Consider the following 24,669-nt stretch of genomic DNA (forward strand, 5'->3'; position numbering starts at 1 on the left):
CTTGATCTCAGGAATGGAAATATAATGCTCATATTTCCAGGACAGCAAGCTCACATTGCCCGAACTGTTGGCCATTGTGTGGGCTAATGCTGATTGATCATTTATTGTGCCACTTTGTGGTTGGGTGATTTTGGATCATAAACAGGAAATAGGCTGCATTTGTCTGCTTTAGTCTGCAGTTGTCCATTAACATTTTCACGCAAGACAGAATTAACAGCCCACTTAAATTTCAGTAATTGTAATGGTGTTATTTCATGTTAAAGGTAATTATACATTACTTATTACCACCAAGAGTACTGGAATTACAGAAATCCGTTACTTTGTAACTCGTTACTTCCAGCACTGGTCCTGACCTTTGAACATCAGAATAAAAGGGGGCTGACAAAGTATGCAGAGAAACAGATGGACTACAGTCTATAATTGTGGAACTACAAGGTGCACCTATATGCTAAGTGGAGGTGATAAAATGGACAATGAGTGTAGAAACAAGAAGGTGGTTTTAAAGTTATGGCTGGTCAGTGTAGTGTCACAAACAGACAGGGATATCTATTATTTGTTAAACCTGTTAAAATATAGCAACATGTATATTCAGACAACCTTCAAACAACCATTTAAAACCCGCCATCTCTATATTTGTGATGCTTTTGAGATAAAATATTAAATATTAAATTAGAACTAAATTAAATCATATTAATATTAACTGCTAAACTAAAGCTAAGGCTGTATTCCAGCAATCTCTGTTTGGCTGAGAACAAGAGAATCTGCATTCTGTCTTGTGATCTGAAGAGCATCACTGCTCAAGGGTACTCAACAAATTAACAACTGTACACCAAAGCAAAGTCTTTAGCGCAGGTTCCATCTAGGGGTCTTGGACAGTTCTGCTATTGCCCAGGCTGCGACGCCCTCATCACTGCCTCTTGAGAAAGATACCCTAATAAAGCCTTTAAGAAATCCTGTACCAACAGAATTAAATCTTAAAGTGAGTAAATGAATTAATTCTGTGTTGTTTGATCACTTGTTTCCACAGCATGTTTACCATTATGCTCTTTCAGAACAAGCATTAAGAGCACGGAGTTTGAGTTGAATTTTCTTTTATTCTTCTCTCCAGCCCATAAAACTTTACAACAATGAAATACAACAATAAACTCAATGAAACAGAATGCAGCAAATACAAGCCTGACTGCTCCACGTTTACATTTAGATGATCTATATGAATGATTCACCAGAAAAAAATCCAACTGATGTTAATGTATGTTCTGATAATCTTTTCTGATGATCTCTAATGATCTTTTTTGTCTTGTGTTGTTCCTTAATGAGGGAGCTTGTGTTGAGGGGGTGTAATCCTTTAGGCATGAACATCTTTCTGGTTCAGGCACACAGATTTCATGCGCTGATTAATGGGGAGATGAACTCAGTTCACTTGCAACATGCAGGCCTACTAAAGATGGCAATGGCGTTATCAGGTCACCTATATTCTATTATCAGGTCAGGCTTTCTTGCAGGCTTTTATGTTTCCTTTTTGTGCTGTTTTAACACAGCATAGAGCAGCATACTTTTTATGACATAAAAATACCATAGGACTATGAATTTGCTCATGAGCAGCTGAGACCACATTCAGATACCAACAGTCAATAGCATGATGAACCCAATTTAAAAGCTAAATGGAGGTAGTCAATCAATAACAGCTGTATTTCGGTAGTGGTACCTTTATTTGGAAAATAAGGCATCTTCAGTTTAGTTCAGTTTAATTTACCTTGCTGCGCTCTTTGAAAGACATCTGTGGGCGACGTAAAAAGGCTTTAATTCAGCTTCTTTACAGTGTTTTGACCTAGACTTTTCTCATCTGTGAAGAAAGAGTCTTTTTCCGGGTGCTTCTATATGCAAATGAGAAGACTCCCATTGGCCAACTCACAGTAAGATCCTGCAGCAGGTGGCTAAAGCAAAGGAAGCAGTATATAACTACATTACAATTAACGGTGTAATAAACCTTCATAAGAAGCACTGTTAACCAGTTTAGGAAATCTTGAATAACCAGCTCGCTGGGAGTTTTGGCTGAGACTCTGAGCAGCGGGACAGCAGGCACTTTATGTGAGGGAGAGGACCGCGAGTAGCTGATGTACACATAGCCCTGCTGAACAAGGACCATTAGAAACCAGGATTAAAACCTAAGCTGAGAGCTAAGACTGAGAGGCAGATGTAAGTGTGAGGTTAGAGCAAACTGTTGGAGAAAAGTTCTGTGCGGTGTGGCGGAGGCCAACTTCAGCCTGTTAATATAGCACAATGACCTGTGCCTGAGCTGTGTCGTCTTCCGTAGTGCTAACGCTACAGTCCTTTTTTGCTGACGTCACTTACCGATTGAGCCAATTAAGCCCTGCTCAACTGAAAACGGCAGACTTTTTTTTTTTAATCTCTCAACAGAAAAGACCAAATCAGTCTTTCTCTGCCAGTTCACAGTAAAAACACCACAAAATCACAAAAGCTGTAATAGTTATAAGAGAAACATGAAAAATGAGTAGACAGGGGCTTTAAAGCATCTCAAAAATGCCTAGAAATAAGCTAATTATATCAAATTCATACAAAATATTCGTATATATACGTATATATATATATATATATATATATATATATATATATATTCGTATTCTCAAAATACGAAACATTAGATATATCGACTGAATTTAAGATGTTTTCAACATATCCTTTTTTAGCAGTGTAAAATTAATTTTGTTATATATATATATATATATATATATATATATATATATATATATATATATATATATATTCAAGTAAATAGCACAGGGCCCTCCCATCACCCACCGCCCGGTCAACTTGACACTTGTCGGTTCGCCCATTGCTAAAGTAAGACGATCTCGGCGACCGTAAAGTCCTGTTTAAAAGCCAGCGGTGCACAGCAGTCAGTCTCAGTCTCTTTCTCTCTCTCTCTCTCTCTCTCTGCAGGCCTTCCTTCAGTTGTGTTAGCCCACCTGTTTGGAGAACATTACATAAGCTTTGCGTCGCGGTGCTGCGCGAGGCAGCGCTGGAGCCGCGCGAGCTTCACTGCAGCAGAGCGCGCGGGGAGTGGAGCAGCGAGCCACGGCTGATGACTGTAGCGCTTTAATCTGGATTAGAAAGTGCTGAACGCGGCCCTAATCAGATTGTTTCTCTGGAGCTGAGTGGCGAGAGAGCGGAGGAGGTACGGGACGAGTCCAGCAGCCTCGTGGTGACCCGTACGGCGCATGTTCGCAGATATTTACTCGGCATCGAGTTGAACGTGGGCTTTGGCTTCTTTTGCCTCAGCGTCTCAGTCTGACTGCGTTTGTGCTGCACTCTCTGCAGCAGAGCCTTCAGAAGCTCTACATCAGTGATGCCGCTGGGTTTTAGGGCAGCACCGGAAAACCCCTAGAGGAATCCGCCGTCCTCTCAGTGTTCTGACCAACTACAGTTACGAAGATGCGATGGAAATAGAAGAGAGCTTTGTTGGGGGTCCTTTTTGGACTCTTGCCCCCCCGTAACGCTCGAGTTCAGGTGAGTTCAAAGGAAAAGTATAGAGCTACACTTCTTTAGTAAAGACACTTATTCTATATAGAGCCATGAACACTCAAAGAACCATTTGCCTGCTCAAACGTAAAAAACATGAAATTTCATGCTTTCATTCAAATGGTCCTTTGCGTAGAAGAATGGTTCTTCAGATTTAGGGAGAATGTTTTGTATTTCGTTCTGTATAGCACTAGAAGGGGTTCTTTGACTGTGACAAACTTGACATCATAACAAAAGTAGAACCCTTTTTAGTGCTATATAGAACGAATTTTTAATAAAAGTAATATCAGTACACCTAATTATGAATACTGTGCATACATTATATGTCCAAAAGTATCCAGACACCTCTTCTAATTATTGAATTTAGCTACATGTCCAGTTGTGCACATACAGCTTGTATGTCCATAGAAAAGCACTGTAAAATAAATGGGAACCATGCATGAGCCTAAGATCAGCATGCTCAATGCCAGGTATCAGCTAGAGGAGTATAAAGCACTGGGCTGAGGAGCAGTGGAACTGTGTTCTCTGGAGTAGTGGAGCTCCATCCAGTACCTTTGAGATGAGTTGGGATGGCATTTGTGAAGAAGAGCTAATCATCCAGCATCTGTACCTGACATTACCAATGCTCTTGTGACTGAATGCAATCAAATCCTCACAGCAAGGAGACATATAAAGTAGACATGTAGACATGTAGGCATGTAAAGTCTTAATTTGTGGTTTTGAGTAACTGGCATGTGTGCCTATGGAGATGTAGATGATGAAACCCATAAACCTAACCCTGAAGAAAATGAATGTATGGCCAATAGTTGTAGAAAGTTTTCTGCTAATTAATCTGGTCCCAGACAGGCGTCAGTAGTCATTGCCTGCGAAAATATGTGTAATCCAGCACTGTGTCCAAGTGAGGATTAGTGTGTGATCATGATGCTATGCTTGAGATGAAGATGAAGATATCATTCAGTGACTGTATATAAACACTGAGACTGGCTTTTTGGGTCATTTATTTGCTTTTGCTGTCAAAATGTCTCTTTTTAAAAAGGGAATTCCAGAGATGTGAAGAAAGTCATTCATAGTCGTTTGATGTGAAATGGTGCATTGTAGAGGAATTTACAGACTCTTTTCAGAGGCGATAAGAGTCATGTTGTCTACAACACAAAAATAGATCATTTATTTGCTATCCAGAAGGGTCAGTGAACCTATTTGTGTCTTCTAAGTTTTATATGTAATGTTTATCATTTTAAAATAGTAGAAAATCCCAAACTGCCTCACAACACCCTACAAGTATCTGTCCGCCATTTCAACAACATAAAACAATGTTTCAGGCATCGCGGAACAAATTTGTAACCATATAATGCAATAACTTTCTGCAATGTAGCTTTTAGACGCACTAAACTCTTCAGATGTCCGGTTCCTATCACCACCCCTGTGAAATCTGAATGACTGTTTACATCTTAATGGTTGAATTATGCAGTTTGTAAAATTATAAATTAAAAAATTCAAAGGAATTTTTCAAAGGAATGGAAATGACTTACCAATGAATTATCAATTTATAGAGACTCAGCTGCCCTAACATTATTTCATTACCTGGATATTTGCATTGTAAACTCTCTACTGGAACCCATGAGTCTTAGTACTCCCCCATCCCCTACTGACCTCAGTCTTGCTGTCCTGTGATTAGTGCTGCTACTTTTGACCCACTGACAGAAGAGTAGCTCCACCTTCTAGCTGTCACTCTGCCCTATAAGCCTTTCTGTGTCTGGATGCTCATTTTCACTCTGTCCCTAAGCTCATCTCAGTCAGTAAGCATTGCCATGTATAACTAACCCTTGGCCTATTGCCTAGGCCTGGTGCTAAGAGCCTTTTATCCAAGCCAGTATGGGGAAAGTAGGCCGCTGTTGTTGACGCTGAACATACACACGTCCTCTAATGATACGCTTAAGACTCTTAAGCACTTGATGTAACTATATTCTGCACACTTCAGTGCCATACACAGGTGTGACAGAATTGTGTTGATGTCCTGTATTTTCCTTGTGTGGGCAATGAACTAGGTAATGCATTACTTTTTCAGTGTAGATTCTGCCATGATATATGTGTATAATATAAATAATCTGGCCTATAATTTGTCTCGTAAATGTGCTGCACGTACGTGGTCAGCAGTAATGACATTAGGGCACTGAATTAAAGCGTTTAATTCAGTAATGGCCTTGAAAATGTTTTACAGTCAGTGTAACTCAATCTTTACTTCTCAATGCTGCAGTAATTAAGGACTGTGCACTTATACTGTCAAACTGGAAGACAGAACAGTCTTCTGACCACATTTAAACGGCAGGGCCAGATGCATGTGGACAGATTCCTCCAGTTTGTGTTTGTGAAGACCAATATGTAATCACCTGCTGCTCTTCGTTATTGCGCATTTCAGAGTGAGCTGAGAGAGCTATGCCTAACTGGGGACCCAGTCTACCCTAACTCATAGGCTGGTTTTACACAGTCTCAGAATCATTCATGCAATTTTAGTTGCTTTAAACCTACATAAAACTAAATTGCAGTTGCATAATGTAAAATGGTTGCAAGTGTCTCAACTTTGTGAAAGAAGTTTCATGAAACAGTTGAACATATCACTAACAACCCATCACATGATCATATTGGAAGAAATGCTTTCAAACAACTGATTTCACTGGTCAGTGGACTGGAAAATAAAACAGGAATTGATTTATTTGGTGGCTAATGTTTCTCTAAACAGCTATTTTCACTAGCAAGATAATGCTAACAGCTGTTTTAAAGGTGGCTTGTGCCAGTGTTTATTCTTATATTAATTTTCTACTGTTCAGATGTCCACTAATTTTACACAGAGCTCAGATTAATTTGGGATTCAAAGGATGAAAGTTATTACAGAAGAGGAAGTCCACTATGAACTTGTGCTTCTAGAACAGACTGTTGTTTTTTGTGGCGTGTAGAGGCAGGCTGTTTTCAAAACCGGACTGCAACAAAAACAAATTGGTATGCACATCGGCAAACATGTGAGGATATCTCGCGTAAGAGCTTTAAAGAAAAATCTTGAATAACTTTTAAAAATGTTATTCCATGCATTTCTGCTTGGAAAAGTGTTTTCTGGAGGAATGATGAAAATCTGCTGCACAGACATGCGTGCATACAGATGGGCAGATAGCCAGTCAGATTGCAACTGACAAAATTACAATGGTTACCATAGATATCAGAAGTACGTGTGAGCACAGTGTCTGAGGCTTGGACTAGGGGATGCGTAGCTCTTCAACATGTTTTACATGAGCAGTGTCAAGAAAACAATCTCATGTTGACATAAGTCCAACACTAAGTAAAGCGAATCCACACATACACTATATGGACAAAAGTATTGAGACACCTACACATGACACCTACAGGAGCTTTTATGACATGAGTCGGTCCCCCTTTGCAGCTATAACAGCTTCCACTCTTCTGAGAAGCTTTGTACAAGATTTTGGAGAGTGTCTGTGGGAATTTTTGCGGATTCATCCAGAAGAGCATTTGTGAGGTCAGACACTGATGTTAGACAAGAGGGCCTGGCTCACAATCTCTGTTCTAGTCCTCTGCAGGCCAGTCAAGTTTTTACACATCAAACTCACCCAGCCATGCCTTTATGGACCTTGCTTTGTGCACTTGCTCACATTCATGCTGGAACAGAAAAGGTTCTTCCCCAAACTGTTCCCACAAAGTTGGAAGCATACAGTTGTCCAAGATGTCTTGGTAAGCTGAAGCATTAAGATTTCCCTTCATTGGAATTAAGGGTCCTAGGCCAACCCCTGAAAAACACCCCCATATAATTATCCCTCCTCCACCAAACTTTACAGTTGGCCCAATTTAGTCAGGCAGGTGACATTCTCCTGGCATTTGCCAAACCCAGACTCGTCCATCAGACTGCCAGATAGAGAAGCGTGATTCGTCACTCCACAGAATTCTTTCACAAATGTTTGTAAAGGCAGACAGGTTATTTAGACAAAACCTCCTCATTTGATGAATGTAAAGCTAAGCATTACAAAATGCCCAAAATACATATAACTATTACCAAATAGCTGTTTCATACTAACAAAATCTTTGCACTTAATTAAAATGAAAGTAGAATAAAAAAATACATAGCTTTGACGGCACTGAACTTCACTTTAGTCAGAAGTTCTCCTTACCCTCACGACTCATGAAAATCCAAACTGACATCTCTAATTTTTAAATTATTATTTCAGGCTTAAGAGAGAGACTTGCTCACACACCATATTTTTACATGTTTTTTTCCTCCTGACTAATTCTAACTCTTTCAGTTTTAACAAACAAATCTTACATAGTGTAGCTTTAACTCTCGCACATTGAGCTGAACTAAAATTAATATTTAACATGTACAACATTTTTCAATATCTTTGTTATAAAAAATGTTACATATGCCAGCGTATTTTAAGTTCAAAATTCTACAACAGCAAAAAAAAAATAAAATAAAATAGCAAAATGCACTTAAACACTTGATGGGCTGCATAAACACAATCCTGATTGTAAATCCTGCACAGTGCTGAGTAACTGCTATAGGAGACTGACAGATTACTGCTAGTGTTTCACTTCCTAGCAGTTTGCTTGAGTGGCTACAATGCCATATTTATCTGTGAGTTCAGGCCTTCGGGTGAGATTTTGGCAGCAGTGTCATGGTCATTTTTATAGCAAACTGTTAATGACAGCCATAGTACTTCATAACCACCTGAGAGTCACTGGCTTTTTCATTCATCTTCCAGCAGCAGGCCTTGGCTGCACTGATGTTGGTTCATCTGTTTAATTGACATGCTGCACACTTAAATCTTGATGAACTGCTCCCTGAAAGGCAAGTCTGTCAGTCTGATTACATCAGCATGCCAACACACCAACACAGCTTTCCATCTTTACTGCAACCAAACAGTCAGCCGTATTTAGTCACGCTTAAGGCTCCTGCCCAACCCCTGTGAGTGCAGTTAAAATGGATGTACACCAAAATAACAGGATTCCTCTGGTTTTGCTTGCTTTAGCTTTCACTTATGACTCTTGCTTTTGTATTTTCTGTGGGTGTCAGATACTTTAGGGTTTTGCAATAAACATTGTGATATTTGAAAAACAGCAAAGGATTGAAGAATTTCCCCAGATGAAGTTCATCACTCTATCAATGAAAAGATACAAGGCCAACATCTGAGGAGTTTTACACCTCTGAAAGTTCTCTCTCAGACAGTTATTACATGAAATGGTTACAAATATGCTGCCTGATGTCTAAGACATTGATTTACAATAGTTTTTATTTTAAAACTTTTACAAATCCAATCATTGTGGAAAGGTACATACATGGTGTTGTAAGGCAAAATAGTCCCTGAAGAAAGCTTTTTTTCCAGATTTATCACTATTTTGCCATTTTCAGCATTGGATATAAAACTCTTTGTTTTGATTTGTAAGATCACTGGTAAATAAAATGGGCATATTTGTGATATTTGCGTTGTAGACATCGTGACCCCAAGTTTCTATCACCTGTACCACTGTATAGAAAATCTTCATCTGTAAGTTCTCTACAATGAACCATTTCACATCAAACCATGACTTTGTTTAATGACTGAGTAATGCAGAAATGCATAAATAATTGATGGAATTCCCTTTTAAGGCAGTAGTTCAGTGTTCTGGTTAACTCAAAATAACAACTATGTTTCGTTAATATTCAGTGGGACGGAACAAGATGTACAAAATTAAATTCTGGAATTGTATTGCTACATGTTGTATGTTGCATATGCCATGTTTTTATTAAAACTCATAGGTATATATCAGACTCCTTAGATCGTAAGACTTACTATTCAGTAACTTGATGGACTAACTTAGTTTTTCAGCCTGTGGTTAGAGAGCTCATTTACACATTGCAGTCTTTTGCATTATCAGTGTTGCAAAGGCAAATATCACAATAACGATTAATGACCAATATAATGTACAGGCCTAGTACAGCATGTGCATTTTATCTGATCTGTGTCATCTTTCAGTATGTTACGTTCTGTTCCATCAGATCATCTCTGACCTTTGCAGTCGATCTCAGACCTGTCTATAAAATGGGATAAATGTTGGGGGTGAAGGTTTGGATAAAATGAACTAGTCCTTTGCTAGACCCCCCAAAAACTATTATTTGTGGTCAGTTAGAGTTAGTTTTGTGGAGCATGACTGCCCTTCTTGCTCACAAGGCCTCGCTCTAATTGAATATATAATAGGAATCGATCCGAGTGTTGCTCTGAAACACAGATGTACAGCTGTAGCAGAATGTTGTGGATTTATACTCAGTGCTGTTGAATACCAGTCTGATCCACATGAGTATGATAGGAAAAATTTCTCTCTCTCTCTCTCTCTCTCTTCCCCCTTAAGTCTATGATTCATGTCCTCTTACTGTCTGGCTAGGCTGCCACAAGGCTCGTTTTATTCAGAGATCACAAACAGTGTGAAAACAGCTTTGGGTGACAAATTTATCATTAAATGAGAAAAGATGACACATCTAAAGAGGGCAGAACATATTCTCTCTCTCTCTCTCCCCCTCTCTCTCTCCTTTAAGGCCTTATACATTATGTACCGTTGGAGCAGTAATGTATGTTGGTCTTATTACAGTAACATATACTGTAAGAAAACTGTTGTCTAGGGAAACTGTTGTCTAGGGAATTCCTGGCAAAGCCCTGGAATATGAATATGAGTGAATATGAATAGAGTCCTATTAATTTGAGGTGAGCTGAGGTGGATAGTTCTGCAGCAGAGACAGTGTTCTTGGTGCTGTGTGCTATTTTTGTGGTTTAAGCCAGCAGCAACAGGGGTGTATGAATGCGTGTGTTCTGCTGCGAATCCTGCAGTATGTATGTGTGTGTGTGTGTGTGAGTGATAGATAGATAGATAGATAGATAGATAGATAGATAGATAGATAGAATGGAAGTAGCTGATGCCTGAAGACGTTTTGTTGCTTGTAGCATCATAGTGTTAGGATCATTTCAATTCTTAGCGGTGGAGCAGTCAGACATTAGAGGGGAGCACAGAAAGAGAAATTGAGACAGATGATAGACAGAAGAGAGAAAGGGGTGGGCAGAGACAGAAACAGAGAGGAGGTGAGGGAATGAACGGAATACTCTTTCTTATGATGATATTTGAATGACTTAGGATGAGTTCAGCTCTGGTGTGCTATTCTGGTCTGTTCTTAAGTATCGAATAAAATATCAAGTAATTGTATATCATTATTAAAGCTGCACTTTGTGAGTTTGGGGGATTTGGAGACCTCTCTGGTGGAAATATGTAATTGCATTCAACAAAATGAGGAGGAACAATTTGTAATGTCAGTAATACTTCGGACCTCTCCCTGAACAGATGAATCTGATGCGAGAACACCATCAAAACTTGGTGAAGGACATGTCTTCTGAAGATGTAAGTGAATGATCTACTTCTGTCATCATATCTTCATCAGTATAATGTTGATTTTGATTTTGACCTAAACATCAAGCTGTACCTTCTTTTTGAGTCTGTGTGTGTGATGTTAGTATGTAAAGACATATGACGTGGTCCAAAAAGCCCCCGTGAAATCCTGCCGACACCCCGACTTTTAAATGATTTTTTCAAGCTTTACTCGCAGCAGCACATGCACACCATATTTTAGCCTGTATTTTTTGCTCCTGACTCAGTTTTAATAAAAAAAGTCGTACACAGTGCTTTTTTAAATTGTGGATGCAGACCAGGCCTTCATCATCTCACTGTGATGGATGAAGTCTTCTAGCAGAGTCACTAAATGAAAGAAAGCTGTAAAGCTGCTTGCTAATCCACCCAGTTCATTTCTAATCTTTAGACTGGAGTGGCAACAGGCTCGTTCCTAGCACTTCTTAGCCTCCACAAGATTATATGCCAAATATAGCTCTGTAGGGCCATCTCTGACCATTCACATACTTCAGTATGATGGCTGTGGTCGCTCTGAACCTGTTGAGTCCTAGCCTTTTGTCAAAGAGGGGATTAAATCAGGGAAAGAAAATAGCACACAAACGCTTGCTCACAATAAGGATAAGCAGCACGGCAAAAAAAAAAACTTCACAATACATGACATTTATCACAATATGAAGTTTAATGAGGTTTGTGAACAAGTTACAATGCACAAAATGCCCCAGCAAAACAGAAGTGCCACATTTAACCTTTTAAACTCAGTGGAACTGCCGGCATTTCTTTCTCCTGTAACTTAAAAGAATAGTTAGGCAAAAAATCAGATTTTCCGCTCACCCCAGATGCATTCAGTCAGCCAAGTGCCAAGTGCTTGGTGCCAAAAGTTTGCTCCTTTAGTTTAGAACTGGAGCTACAAGGCTAATGTGTCTAACAAACACAGGGAACCAATAGTCTCCCAAACTTTTTCCACAAATACATGCCCAAAACTTCTCTCAACCCACTCAAACCGCATTAAGGCAAGCCCGGATCATCCAATGGATTTTATGGGCGCATGCCCAGGGTTCAAACCACTAGGGGCCCCCAGTGAAGAAATTGTGACAAAATCTAAACAGCTGTTTTGGCTCATGGTGGGAACTTTACTAGCAAGGAAAAATGAACTGATTTGTTATTGTGTTACGGATGATCATAATCTCCATATTTTTCCTAAATGTCCAGTTCATGTTCTTCTCCATTCACCACTCGTTAACTGTTACACTATCAATATCCTCAATCATCTTGGTCAAGCTTTCAGTTTTTTAACAGTGAGCTACGTTCCTGTAAATCTACTTTGAATTTGAAGCTCCAGATATTCAAAAGATATGCCTGGAAAATCTGTAATAGCGAGACCTGATACTTCGACAGACTAGAGGATGCCCATTTCCAAAGCCAAATATAATCATGCTTTGGCTAGGATACCTGATGGTTCAAGTTTTTAAGTTTGCTGTTTTTTTTGTTCTTCATGTACATTTCAGCTATCCGATTTTAATTTATGTTGTCTTCATTGGGTAAATGTGTTGCCTGTGAACCTAATTGTGCTATTGCCGTTACTGTGCTGCCATTGTGGTGGTGCATAGGCCTTAGGTAACCTGCTGTGACATGATGAAAAGTCACTGACCACTAAAAAAGGTAGCTAGACAGCCCACCACACATTTGTAACCAGGAACCAATAACTTGATGATACGTCAGGTCTCAGGTCATAGAACACAATATGATTTACTCTGAACTATAAAAACAAACAAACAAAAAAACTTCTCTGTGTAGGTAATAGAAGGAGCAGCCATTTAGGATAACCAGAATCACTCTTCTTTAGCACAAGGTTATATAATTCCACGCATCATTACCAAAGACGAGGGTAAGGAAATTCACAACGTAGACACACCATAGGGTAACAAATGTAAAGAAGCTAAGCTTGTGTACTCAGAGGATCAGTACAGTGCCTGATTATGAACAGAACGGAAAATTTGAATAAGAACTGGACAACTAAGAAGCCAACTTCAGCCTTGTCCTTGAAGACAGAGAAAGAGTAATACACTTCTGTGAGATGTCATCCATAAAAGTTTCTGGGTACAGCTGTAGATTTTAAAATATCCACCTGGAGACTGTACTTGTAATAGTCAGGTGGAAAATGATCACCACTTACACAAGATTTTGCATGATAACTACTGAACTCTCTGTGGTAACGTACCAGACTACCTGTAGACTTCTTTGTTCTGTTTTTTGCAAAATGAAACACCTCATTTACCCTGGTTTATAGTTATTTGACAGGCAAATTCTAATTCTCTTACAGTAAACAAGCCTTAAATATTACTGTGCTAATGCATTGGCTGTGTAGTGACGTTTTAAAACCCGTCCATGCATTACAGCAGGATCTAATGCAGATGATAATGTAATTTGAATTTTAGCTTAAATGTGTAAATAAGGTATGTCCATGCCAATTTACCAAGTTATTTTTTCTAAATGTATTTACACAGCTTTTTCACATAAACTAAACGAAAAATATCAAGATTTTGGCGTATACGTATGAAAACTGATTTGATGACAAATTAATTCCAGCATTTGTTAGCACCGTTAGCCTGACAACTCCAGTTTTCAACTAAAAAAGCAAAACTTGGACACCAAACATGTCTTGGCTGTTGGACTGCATTTGTACAGAATCATGCGAATTTGATATTTTGCCAAACTATTCCTGTAAGTATTACTCAGCCAATTTGCACTATTTCCATCTAATTACTGAATTATAATCCTTAGGACATAATAAAAGTCCTGGAGATTATTCAGGTTAAAATGGTTAAGTTAAAAGCTCTAAAATAGATTTTTAAATTTAGTGTTTCCACAAATAAACTAAGAAGGAATTGGTAAAAAAATAAATAAGTTAAAGAAAATTATGTTATTATGGACTGATATCCAATTATGTAATGGTTCCTCTACAATGGCTCATCAGATCAACCTAAAAATGACTTCATGTGGTAACAAATAAATTAGGTTGTTTTATTCAACCTAAATAAATACTTTGAATGAATGATGCAAGTAACTTTTGTTTTGAATAACACTAGTTCATTTACTTGTTACCACATGAAGGAATTTTGAAGTAAGTTGATCTGACAAACCATTTGACAGTGTATACACTGTTGTTGTTTATTGTCCTTTTGTAATTGGTCTAAATCTGTTATTCTTATTATATGTGTAGTGGTTCTGTTCTAGAAGTACCGGCAATAACCATAGCCCTAACCTAGCACATACGCTGCTTCATGCACACACAGAAATGCACACTTACACTAACACACTATAGACTGGCACTACCTCATTACCTGTCCACCCTCTTTCTCTCTCTCTGTCTGTTCTATTTTTATTTACATCCTTCACTTTTGCTTATCCAGCCAAACAGCAGAGTCAAGCTGGGAGAGCTTTCACTCTCTCTCTCTCTTTCTCTCTCTCTCTCTTTGTGTCTGTCTCTTTGTGTGTCCTCTCTGCCTTAAGGCTAAAGCCATTAATCAGCCCCCTGCCAGCCGAGTCTGCAAAGCAGTGTGTGTATGTGGGTTGAGACAGCCCTCCATTAGTAGTTCTGACAAAAAAAAATAGGCTGATAGAAAACACTGATTCTCAAAATGTGATGAGCCGATGTCTTCACATGCAGGAGTAAATGATACATTTTCTGCCCTTGTCCTATAATGCTGCTCCTATGATAAGGAACTTTTTGTCCCACCCCTCATCATCACTCTCACCTGTGTCTTGTTTAGTTATTAGGCTGGTTGTGTGTATGTCTTGTCTCTCCCTTTGTCTCAATTCAGGAACTGTCATCTTAAATGGAAATGGCACATTTTGCTGCACAGTATGTCACATCATTTCAGTGCAACTTCCTAAGCAGTTAACTAACATTAGCCAGCAAGGGTTAGCAGTAACAAAACGTGTGGTTATCATTATACAGTTTTCATTAGCTGCATATCACAAACTTCCAATCTGAACATGCTTGTAGTAATGGTAGCTAGTACACAAGCACTCAGTTGGGGACCAAATTGGATTATGTTTCAGTCAGCTGGTTTCAGTGTTTCATACCTGAGTCATGTTCCTTAATAGTCCTAGTTTTCCAGTTCCTTATCTAGGCTCAGCTTTGTATTTTGTTTTCTTATTTTTACCTTCTCTACCCATTTCTAACTCTGATCATGGATATGCTTGTGTTGACTATGTCTGCCTGTGCTTCTTTTACAGTGATGAATGGAATCACACTTGTAAACAGACCTTGCACCCTACACCCTTGCCTTGTATGTCACAGTCCTTTGCTGTTCTTTAGCTGTACTCCTGTCTTGGGTGGAGAAGATGACTTAAAAAGACTACATACCCAGCTTTATGGCCACCAGAGCCCAAAACCAGCCTGCCAGACATAGATACAGTAAGCACCCTTGACCTGAGTCCATTCCACAGCCTGCAGTCATGGAAGACAGTGAACTCATCTTCTCCCTGGACCGCGATGAGGAGGGTCCCATCGTCTCCTTCTCCAAAGAGAGACCCCGTGGTCGAGGAGATGGACGGCCAGCTATCCGCTCGTCTGCCTTCAACTTCCCCCTCTCCTCCTCCACCCCCAGCTCCTTGGGTGAGCTCTCAGCCTCAGCCCCTGGCACCATCGTTCATGGTCCTTCTTCGTCTACCAGCAGCATCATCAAGTCCTCCTCCTCTTCCTCTGACATGGAGTCTAAAGGTAACTATACAGTGACTATAACAATATCAAGAATGCATTCCCAGTACCACCATGATCCACAACTACTACCACTGTCTTCTTGCACACCCTATACTTTTGATACTTACATACTGGGCTTAAAGTGGAATTTGAAAGGTGGTAGAACTACTCACAGTGGGCAGAGGAGGTGACTGTGAATGAATATGCTTAGCTAAACAACTAGCTATCTAGCACCACTTACAAAAAAACTAAAAAAATAAATTGGACATTAGAAAGCTCAAGTTAAGGGTAAGATTACAACATATATCATTAGTCGTCCAATTAGATGGACTCACGCGGTAAGTAAAAGCCACTGATTTCACTGCTCACTTATTTGACAGTTCAGATTGAACAAAAAGTTTGCAAAGTTCATGACATGATGTTTCTAAAAGTTATTCAGGAAGCATTTGTTTCCTGCAAATTTGTTTTCATTGTAGCCCTGCTTTGAATCTTTCTTTTAAGGCAGCGATATCTGGTTCATTGTTTTACCTGTCAATCAGATGGCTGTTGTTGATGCCTGGGTCATCAAGTTCTGGGCCCCTGGTCACAAATGTTTGGTGGGCCCCTACCTGGCTACCTCTTTTGGGTGGTCATTGCTTTTGTGAGGATATCACAACAAGTTAAAAAAGGCCTATACAGCACCACAATGGCAGTATACTAACCGCAGTGTCGAGAAACAGTAGCAAGATCATGCAGACATTAATGAGAACATAGGTTAACATAAACCCAACAACCAATGTAACATTTCCCTATAACGCATGCATCTGTTCTTGACAAGCAAAACATTAACCCCAATGAAGACAATGTAAATTAAAATCAAACAGCTAAAATGTGCATTAAGATGGAAAATGCAAATTTAAAAACCCAAACTGTCAAATATAGGTGGATAGGTTATCTAGAAGGTGACAGAATATCTTCTGGATTGATCTAGCACAATTTAACCTCAGCTGTGCTTTTAAAACAATGCTCTTTGTCCTGCAGTACTATCTGTGCAGTAATGGATTATGTTTACTGCCTTACACTGTCCAGTATTCCACATTATTGCATGTATAGTGCCTGAGCTGATTGTTCTTGTTCTGCAGTGTTTTTTTAAACTATTGTGTCTTGCATTTTCGTATTGTTGTGTAGATCGTATGTGTTTCACCAGTGGGAAAAATTTGTTATGCTGTTCTGGTATAATGACAGTAAAGCTGATTTGATTTGATTTGCATTGAAAGAGACTGCCTCGCTGAGGCCAAAGCCCCTGCTCAGCCTTGTCAAGTCCCTCTCCACTGAGATGTCCCGCCGAGAGCCTGAAGTCTGCCTCTCCAGATCGGACTCCAAACTCCACCTACAGCCTTGGAAGCATGTTACCAAGCCCCGGGATGAGGCAGAGGCAGAGCCTAGTGGCCTGCTGCTGGCCGAGCTGGAGGACACACGGCGAAAATTTTCCGAGGCCATGCAGGAGCCATTCAGCGTACTCAGTAAGATCATGGGCGAGGAGGGGGGTGGCAGCCCCAAGTCTCAGAAAGGCGATTCCCCTGCTGGAGGAGGGTCACCTGCTCGGACCGAGGAGGGCAGTCTGCCGACCGTTTGCGAGACTCCTTTGAGGAAGCCAAGGAAAGGGCTGTTTTCAAGCTATTCACCTGAATTCTGCCGCAAACTGGGAAGTGAGGGCAGTCGCTACGAGATCCGCACCTATGGTGACGTTATGCAGGTTGTGGAGATTAAAGGACACTCTGGTCCAGAACTCAGAAATCCACGGCTGAAGATTGTCAAAACGACATCTTCAGGTCCAGGCAGGTGGCTGGTGTGCGTCGGCCTGCTGGCCTATGGCTTCTTTGTGCTACCGCTGTCATCCTACCTGACTGGACTGTTTCTGGGAATGGCTTGTGGGTTCATGATGGGCTTAGCAGTGGTACTAATGCTAGCACTGCGGCGACCGGCCAATGCCCAGAAGAAGCTGGCTGCCTCCCCTGACGATAGCCTGCCGACGGACTCCATTAGCAGGGTGCAGAGAGATCTGGGAACACTGCAGGTTAGTGTAGAACTCTCTATTACCATAGACCACTGAAGTCATGCGTCTGTAGTCTGTATTATGCCCATATTAGGAACTCTGGGTCTAAGTTCAATTTTCGCCAAAATGAATGGGGGTTTTCAAAAAATTGCCTCTGTCGCACCATGTGGTAGATAAAAATGATGAATATCACTGGATCCTCTGAATTACATGGTCGTTGAAGAGTTGTAATACTGATATTGCTATATGCAAGCTATTGCTACTGCACACCAGTTTCACAAAAATAAGGCTTATCGAAATGTCCTACCGTAACGGTTATTTATAGGTAAGCCCATAAATTAAACCTCTAGGTAGGATATTTTGATAGCCTAAAAATGCTTATTAAAAATTCTACCAGGGTTAAAACTATGAGGCTAGATTTAGCTTCTTTTTTGCCAGTTTCTTGTTTGAATTTTCCCGTTCCACCTTAAATGGTGCTGTAGTTGTGATTAGTTATCATAAACATATGTAAATGGGACAAAACAATACTGACCTGAAACAGCAAAAATAAGTTAATGTTACCCAGCTGTCAAGCAGAAACAGAGCAACCTTTTCAGCCCTTATCATGCCTTTTAACACTTGACAAAGCTGAAGTTATCTTATTTTTCGCCAGCTGCTTGTTCGAGTTTTCCCGTTCCACCTTAGATGGGGCAGCAGTTATTATAACACTATTTAACAAACAAATTCTAACATAAAACTAGTGAATATCCTTATCAGAAAATGTTACCAGCATTAAAAGAATAAATAGGATACTTTGCAGGTAGTGCAGGTAGGTTTGTAGAGCTTTCCAAAGCAAGATACAAATAATAGGGAAAGATCTGTTGTGTTTCAGAAAGTATTAGATAACTGCATTGTAACTTAACAGGGAAACATTCCTTATTTCTGACTTCTTTTCATCTGCCCTCATTCTGTACATGGAACCACTGGCAAAGCGTGCCGGTTTGCATGTTTTTGAGGAGACTGCCAGTCTAATGACGTCAATTCAGTGTGCAGTTGCTTTAGCTTATGTAGCAATATTCATATTTTGACTCTTTAATGACTTTGTAATTCAGAGGATCCACTGATATTCAAGAGTAAAATGTTCACAGGGCACAACGTATCAGCTTTGGAACATTTCTGATTATTACAGGATGCGACAGAGGTAATTTTTGCATTCATTCTTCTTGTGTAGAAATTCTTTTCAGACCTTTCATGGCGCCGACTACAAAATGACAACATGACTTCAGTGGTCTATAGCATGTCAGTAAGTGGGTTTGTTTTCGTCCCAGGACACATCAAGCCAAAGTTTAAGAACCCGAGCTATGTTCAACTCATGACTGCATTCTGTCAGCTCACTGTTGTTTTTCGCCTAGGGTATAAATGTGCACTCAAACACAGCGCAAAGACTACAGCTGAAAAAGAAAAAAATGTCCATGAAATAAGTGAATATCCCATGTTACTGTGTTGTCAGAGCACCTTACGAGCTCCTGGGCTTCCATGTTTATTCATAACAATGTAATTTTTTTCTCGTTGGGAATGTGTCCTCTTGCATTCATGTCTCTCCTCATTTGCCCTCTTTCATGGCTGATCGCCAATGCTAACCTGACGATCGGGCACCGACACTCCCCAACAGCCTGACGGTGAATGACAGCTGATAGTTGGTTTGGTGTGTCCAGGGCATTAGCCAAGATAGAGTGACTCTATAGCTATGTTCACATTACAGTTGTTCAATTGACTTATCTGTGCTAACCTCATATATGTGTTTGGTCGCTGGTGTTCATGAGGTCAGACAAGCTGGCAAAAATCCAATCTAAAACAGATTGTTTTTGCCATAAAACCAACATGGCAGATGATTTAGCGTAATTTAGCCACTCTAAAGCATTTATATTAGTTGTGGTCTAGGTTATATTAACTTAGCTAGCTAGCACGGCTGTTAAACGTTCTGCCTTGCTTATAAATCAGATGTTAATCGCTTAAAATCTGAATTTTACAACAAAGCGTGATGTATAAAAACAAAAAAAAAAAAGTTCCAATCTGGCCATTCTGACCATTCATGGCCATAAAATATGTATCTGATCTAGGACCACATACATTATATGCCCAAACGTTTGCAGACACTTGCTCATCTAACTTTTTTTCTTACATCAAGGATGTTAATAGGGAGTTTGCTGCAGGAACAGCCTCTACTGTATTGGGACCACTTTGAACTAGACGTTGAGACATTGCTGTGAGGATTTGATTGCATACATACACAAGGGCATTAGTAAGGTCAGGTAAAAAGGTAAGATTAGGTTAGTGCTTGTACATTTAAGCAGTTAAGCACTGCTTAATAAAAATAAATGGGAAATAAATTAATTTTATAATCGTAACCCATTAATATTTTTTCTGTCTGTCTCTATATTTGATGCACTAGCATTAGTGCATTAAGCATTAGGATAATTCATTCTAGATGACAAACGCCACTCCAACTCATCCCAAAGGTGCTCTATCATTCCAGAGAACACAGTTCCCCTATAGCCAGTGCTTGGCATTAGGCATGGTGACCTTAGGCTCATGTGTGGCTGCTCCAGAGAATCCCATTTTACAATATATATCTTATTATACAACTTGTATAATCCCAGACTATACAAGCTGTTTAAACACGTGTCAGCAGTTGGTGCACCTTATAGTAGTTGAATTCAGTAATTAGAAGAGTGTCTGGATATATTTGTACACACAGGGCCAGCATCTAGTGTATGAAATTGACTCAGTCTGATCCGAAAAGATATGATTTTTGTGTTCACATAGATATGAAAATAAACAGATCACATTTAGGAAAAATGATTTGACTTGTGCCACTTAAACCCTCTAATGTACACAGGGTATTAATAAAGTCAATATCAATGCCTTATCTCAGCAGAAAAGGAGTCCAAAAAATCACTCTGCTCGCAGATTTCCTTTATTGTCTATTTATGCTGATACAGTACTTTTGTCTCTCTCCTTCTCACTCACATAGACATACACAGACCTGCATGTTGGGGCAGATGTTAGCTGTTAAGGGTGATTAATATGCCACTCCCTGAGAGATTGAATGAATGAGACTTGCAGCCCACATCTGTTCAGTACAATTATACTGCCCTCCAGATATTCTTCATCTAATTAAGCTTCATTTACCCATCTGGGAGCTACTATGCTATACATACTTTAGCTGTAACTTGGACATGAAAATGCCTCTTAACGTGTCAGATTTAATCACAAATAAGTCACAAATGGTGTATTTTTCTGCATTTTATTTTCTTGTCTTAGTTTCTGTATGTTTCCTGCACCCATTCTACACATTTAATTCCACATAGAATTTTTCATGATAAGATTTATCAAGAGTTTGTTGTGGTGCCAGTACCCAGCAAGCTTCAAAGAAAGTCCCTGTAGAAGCAGGTGCTGCTGACAATATGGACACCCCAGTGAAAATCTCAGAATAGATACCCCATACAGAGAGGGAGAATGTCATGGAAAAGGCTGTGATTATCCTCATTATCTGTTGCGTACTAAGTGCCTGTAGGCCTCACTAGTATCATTAAATAAACTGTGAGCCCTTTTGTTCTTAGAACACTACATGAAGCAAAAAGTCTTCAGGCACGTTTAATGCTGTGTTATTATTTTATGGAAATTTATTCTGCAATAAAATTTTTTTACAGCATCCAGCATCAGCATAAAAACTAAAGGGACAAAACATACTTCATGAACTTACTTTGAAAGTTACAAATGTTTTATCCTTCACTGGTCACCATTTTGGAAATATGTGGGACATTTTAGTCTTGAGTCTAACTAGAGTTTAATATGTAGTCATTTTATGCAGTATTCTGTAGCACAGCATTATATTCCTCACCCTTTCCAGTTTGACATGATTTGATATCGTTTTCATGTTTTATTCATCACCATTTTCTCACCACAACACTTATCATGCATTATACAACCACTGAGAATCCTTGTGATGTCAACCAATCCTGACTGCTAGGCTCTTATCTTTTGGCTAAGAAAAAACCAAGCTAGTATTAGTGCTGTTTCCTCAGCTGTCAAACAAAATTGTAAAGAAAACAGTGATTCCATCTTAATTGATTGAACCAAAATGGATGCCAGGTGCAATTTTTTTGTACTTTCAGACAAAGAAAAGAAGCCAAACTGAGGTAAGGTATCTAGATAACGAGGTAGCTACCTTGCTAACTTTAGCTTTTAGCTTCTTATCCTCCTTATCTTTCACTTGAATAATCCATTTTTTCTACCGTAATGATTATTTGAAGACTGTTACAATGCTTATGGCAGTAATAAGCTTCCTAGCAGTAACGTTAGCTATCCATCTGAATTCACCACCTAATGAAAAAAAAACAAAAACATTTCACAGCAGTCTGCCTCCAAAAATCAACCTGAAGCAGTTTCAAAGGTTCCTCCCACGTTCAAGATATGTAATCAGAAAGGGGTTTTCCTTGTCTTTAAAGCAACTTTATGTAACAATTGTGCCCTAAAATAACAGCTCCAAAATCATTTTGGTGGTACACTCATAACAGGGAGAATGGCATCTCTGTCGTTGCCTATAGTGCTATGTAAATTTGGAAAAGTGGGCACGAGACCTCTCACGATAACTGCTTCAAACCAGAAAATCTCACTCTAGAGACCACCGTAACTGAGCAGGCGTGTTTACAACAGATGTACATTTTTCATTTTGGCTAGAGTAAACTTACAGTTTTATTTTTTTAAACAGAATATATGCATGGTTTGTTATTATTTAGTCCACTAAATCAATTTTTGTTCAGCCTTTTTAAAGTCTCTGTTTACTTTATTAATTGTTAAAATAATTGGTAGATGACTCGAATGTTAATGCGGCAACCCTAACCTAACCCTAACTCAGTACTGTGAGTTGTTATTAAACCCATGTGCTTTGTGCTGCACTGCAGGGCTGGATGAATGAAATGAACTCCTATGATCCGGAGACCTACCACCCCTCAATGTGTCACTCTGTCTATGTCACCCTGGAAGGCTTCCGTCTGCATCTGGCGTACCCCCGCATCAACATCACACGCCGAGCCAGCACACACGAACCTGCCCATGACACCACATTTGTGCGCTCACGCAGTTTCCAGCTGACCAACAGCAAGGTCAGGTCAAGACTAAACTCTTATGTTTCATACACTGTAAGCGCAAATACCTATTGATGAACCCTCAGCTATGTTTATGTATGTTTTTTAATGTTAAATTAATGGTCACATTTTGTTGAGCGAACTGTGGCATCTTTACTGCACAAAGACTATCAAAAAATAAAGATTATCTTTTTAATTTGTATCCACAGACTGCTTATAGTCAAATGGTTTCACCTTTGACAGGTTTTTCTGCTGCCAGAGGTTTTGGCAAAAAAGAGAGTGTGGAATAAGAAGTATCCCATCTGCATCATGCTGGCTGAGGAAGAAGAGCACAAAGAGGACGAGGGAACCAGTGAGCCAGCGGAAGGAGCAGAGGAAGACAGCGAGAGAGCAGAGAAACCTCCACAGACAGAGAAGGAAGCAGGCCAGACCACCATGCTCTACCTGTTTGGGCGTACAGGGAGAGAGAAAGAGGAGTGGTACCAGCACTTCCTGTTAGCTTCGAAGGCCAAGCCCCACTTTAGCAGAGATGAGTCCAAGACAGGTGCAGAGGCTCACAACTGAGTCATTGCTAATATTCAGTATCAAAAGATACAGTATATGTCCAAGAGTTTTTAGACACCTCTTCTAATTAGTGAATTTAGCTACTTTAAGGTGCATCCATTGCTGACATGTGCTCAATTGTGCATGTACCGCTGATTTAATGTCCATAGAAAAGCATGTCAATAGAATGAAGGATAAGTGGCTTAGAAAATGTTTGTGTGTGATTTGATGATAAACAGGTTGTATAGTTGTTATTAACCTGCTGTAAATCTCCTCTACAGTGCAGAGTACAAATGAAATTTACAGAAGGCCTATAGCCAGCAGCCTAAAACTAGATTATGTAAAAAAAAGAGATTCTAATGAAAGACTATAAAGATAATATAAACTTATTGTAGCCTTTTTCTTACATTCTTTATTTTTAAGAAGCTTATATATCTTCTAAGAGAATTATAAGAGAGCCAGACTTTCACTCTCTTTTTTGACTTCACTGTCAGCGCTTTCAGTTTTTGTGCATTACATTAGCTCTTTAACCAGTTATGTTTCCTCAATGGCACCACTTTTTAGAACTAAACAAACAAGTTTGGTGATTGGAGCAAAGCATTATTGCAAACATGTTTTAAGTGATATTTTATAAAACTAAAAAATTATGGAATGTGGGACAAATGTTAGATTTTCTACGACTATCACATAAAATATCTTACAGTATCCAACTGTACACTGATGAGCCAAAACATTATTACTGTAGTTGAAGTGAATAGCATAGATTATCTCGCAACAATGGTGCATGTCAAGGCCTGGGGTATATTAGACGGTAAGTGAACAGGAAGAAGATGGTGGTTCTTCCCATCAATCTGTTGGATGCAGGATAAAGCATGTGTAAAGACCTGAGTGATGCCGACTAGGGTCACATTTTTTTTGCACGATGACTGGGTTGGGGAATCTCCAAAATGGCAAGGCTTATGGAGTACTTGTGGTCAGCAGTGGTGAGTACCTACTGACAGTGGAGGGACCAACCATGATCTGGAAGCAGGGTTTGGGCGCCCAAGGCTCATCACTCATCCACCACTAAAACCACCTACTATGAGCATGCAGGCATCTGAACTGGACCTTGGAGCAATGAAAGAAGGTCGCCTGGTTTGATGCGTCCCATTTTCTTTTACATCACGTGGACTGGGTACATGTACAGCATTTACCTGGGGAAGTGATGGCACCCGGATGCACTGTGGGCAGAAGACAAACCAGTGGAGGGAGTATGATGCTCCGGGCATTTTTCTGCAGGGAAACCCTGG

At 39.6% G+C, this 24,669-nt stretch overlaps 1 protein-coding gene across 1 annotated transcript in view; it reads left to right on the top strand.

Moving 5' to 3' along the window:
• Window positions 1-3,396: 3,396 nt before the first annotated feature.
• The window catches only part of LOC118821603 (testis-expressed protein 2-like), a 33,609-nt gene continuing 12,336 nt past the window's right edge, over window positions 3,397-24,669 (top strand). The window contains exons 1-6 of the mRNA XM_036590299.1: window positions 3,397-3,528; window positions 10,906-10,962; window positions 15,208-15,694; window positions 16,930-17,729; window positions 22,655-22,855; window positions 23,081-23,381. Coding sequence (XP_036446192.1) covers window positions 15,430-15,694; window positions 16,930-17,729; window positions 22,655-22,855; window positions 23,081-23,381 — 1,567 coding nt within the window. The 5' untranslated portion in view covers window positions 3,397-3,528; window positions 10,906-10,962; window positions 15,208-15,429. The remainder of the gene's footprint in view (window positions 3,529-10,905; window positions 10,963-15,207; window positions 15,695-16,929; window positions 17,730-22,654; window positions 22,856-23,080; window positions 23,382-24,669) is intronic.

This window comes from Colossoma macropomum, unplaced genomic scaffold (assembly GCF_904425465.1).
Source record: "Colossoma macropomum unplaced genomic scaffold, Colossoma_macropomum, whole genome shotgun sequence".
In the NCBI taxonomy this organism is placed as follows: Eukaryota; Metazoa; Chordata; class Actinopteri; order Characiformes; family Serrasalmidae; genus Colossoma; species Colossoma macropomum.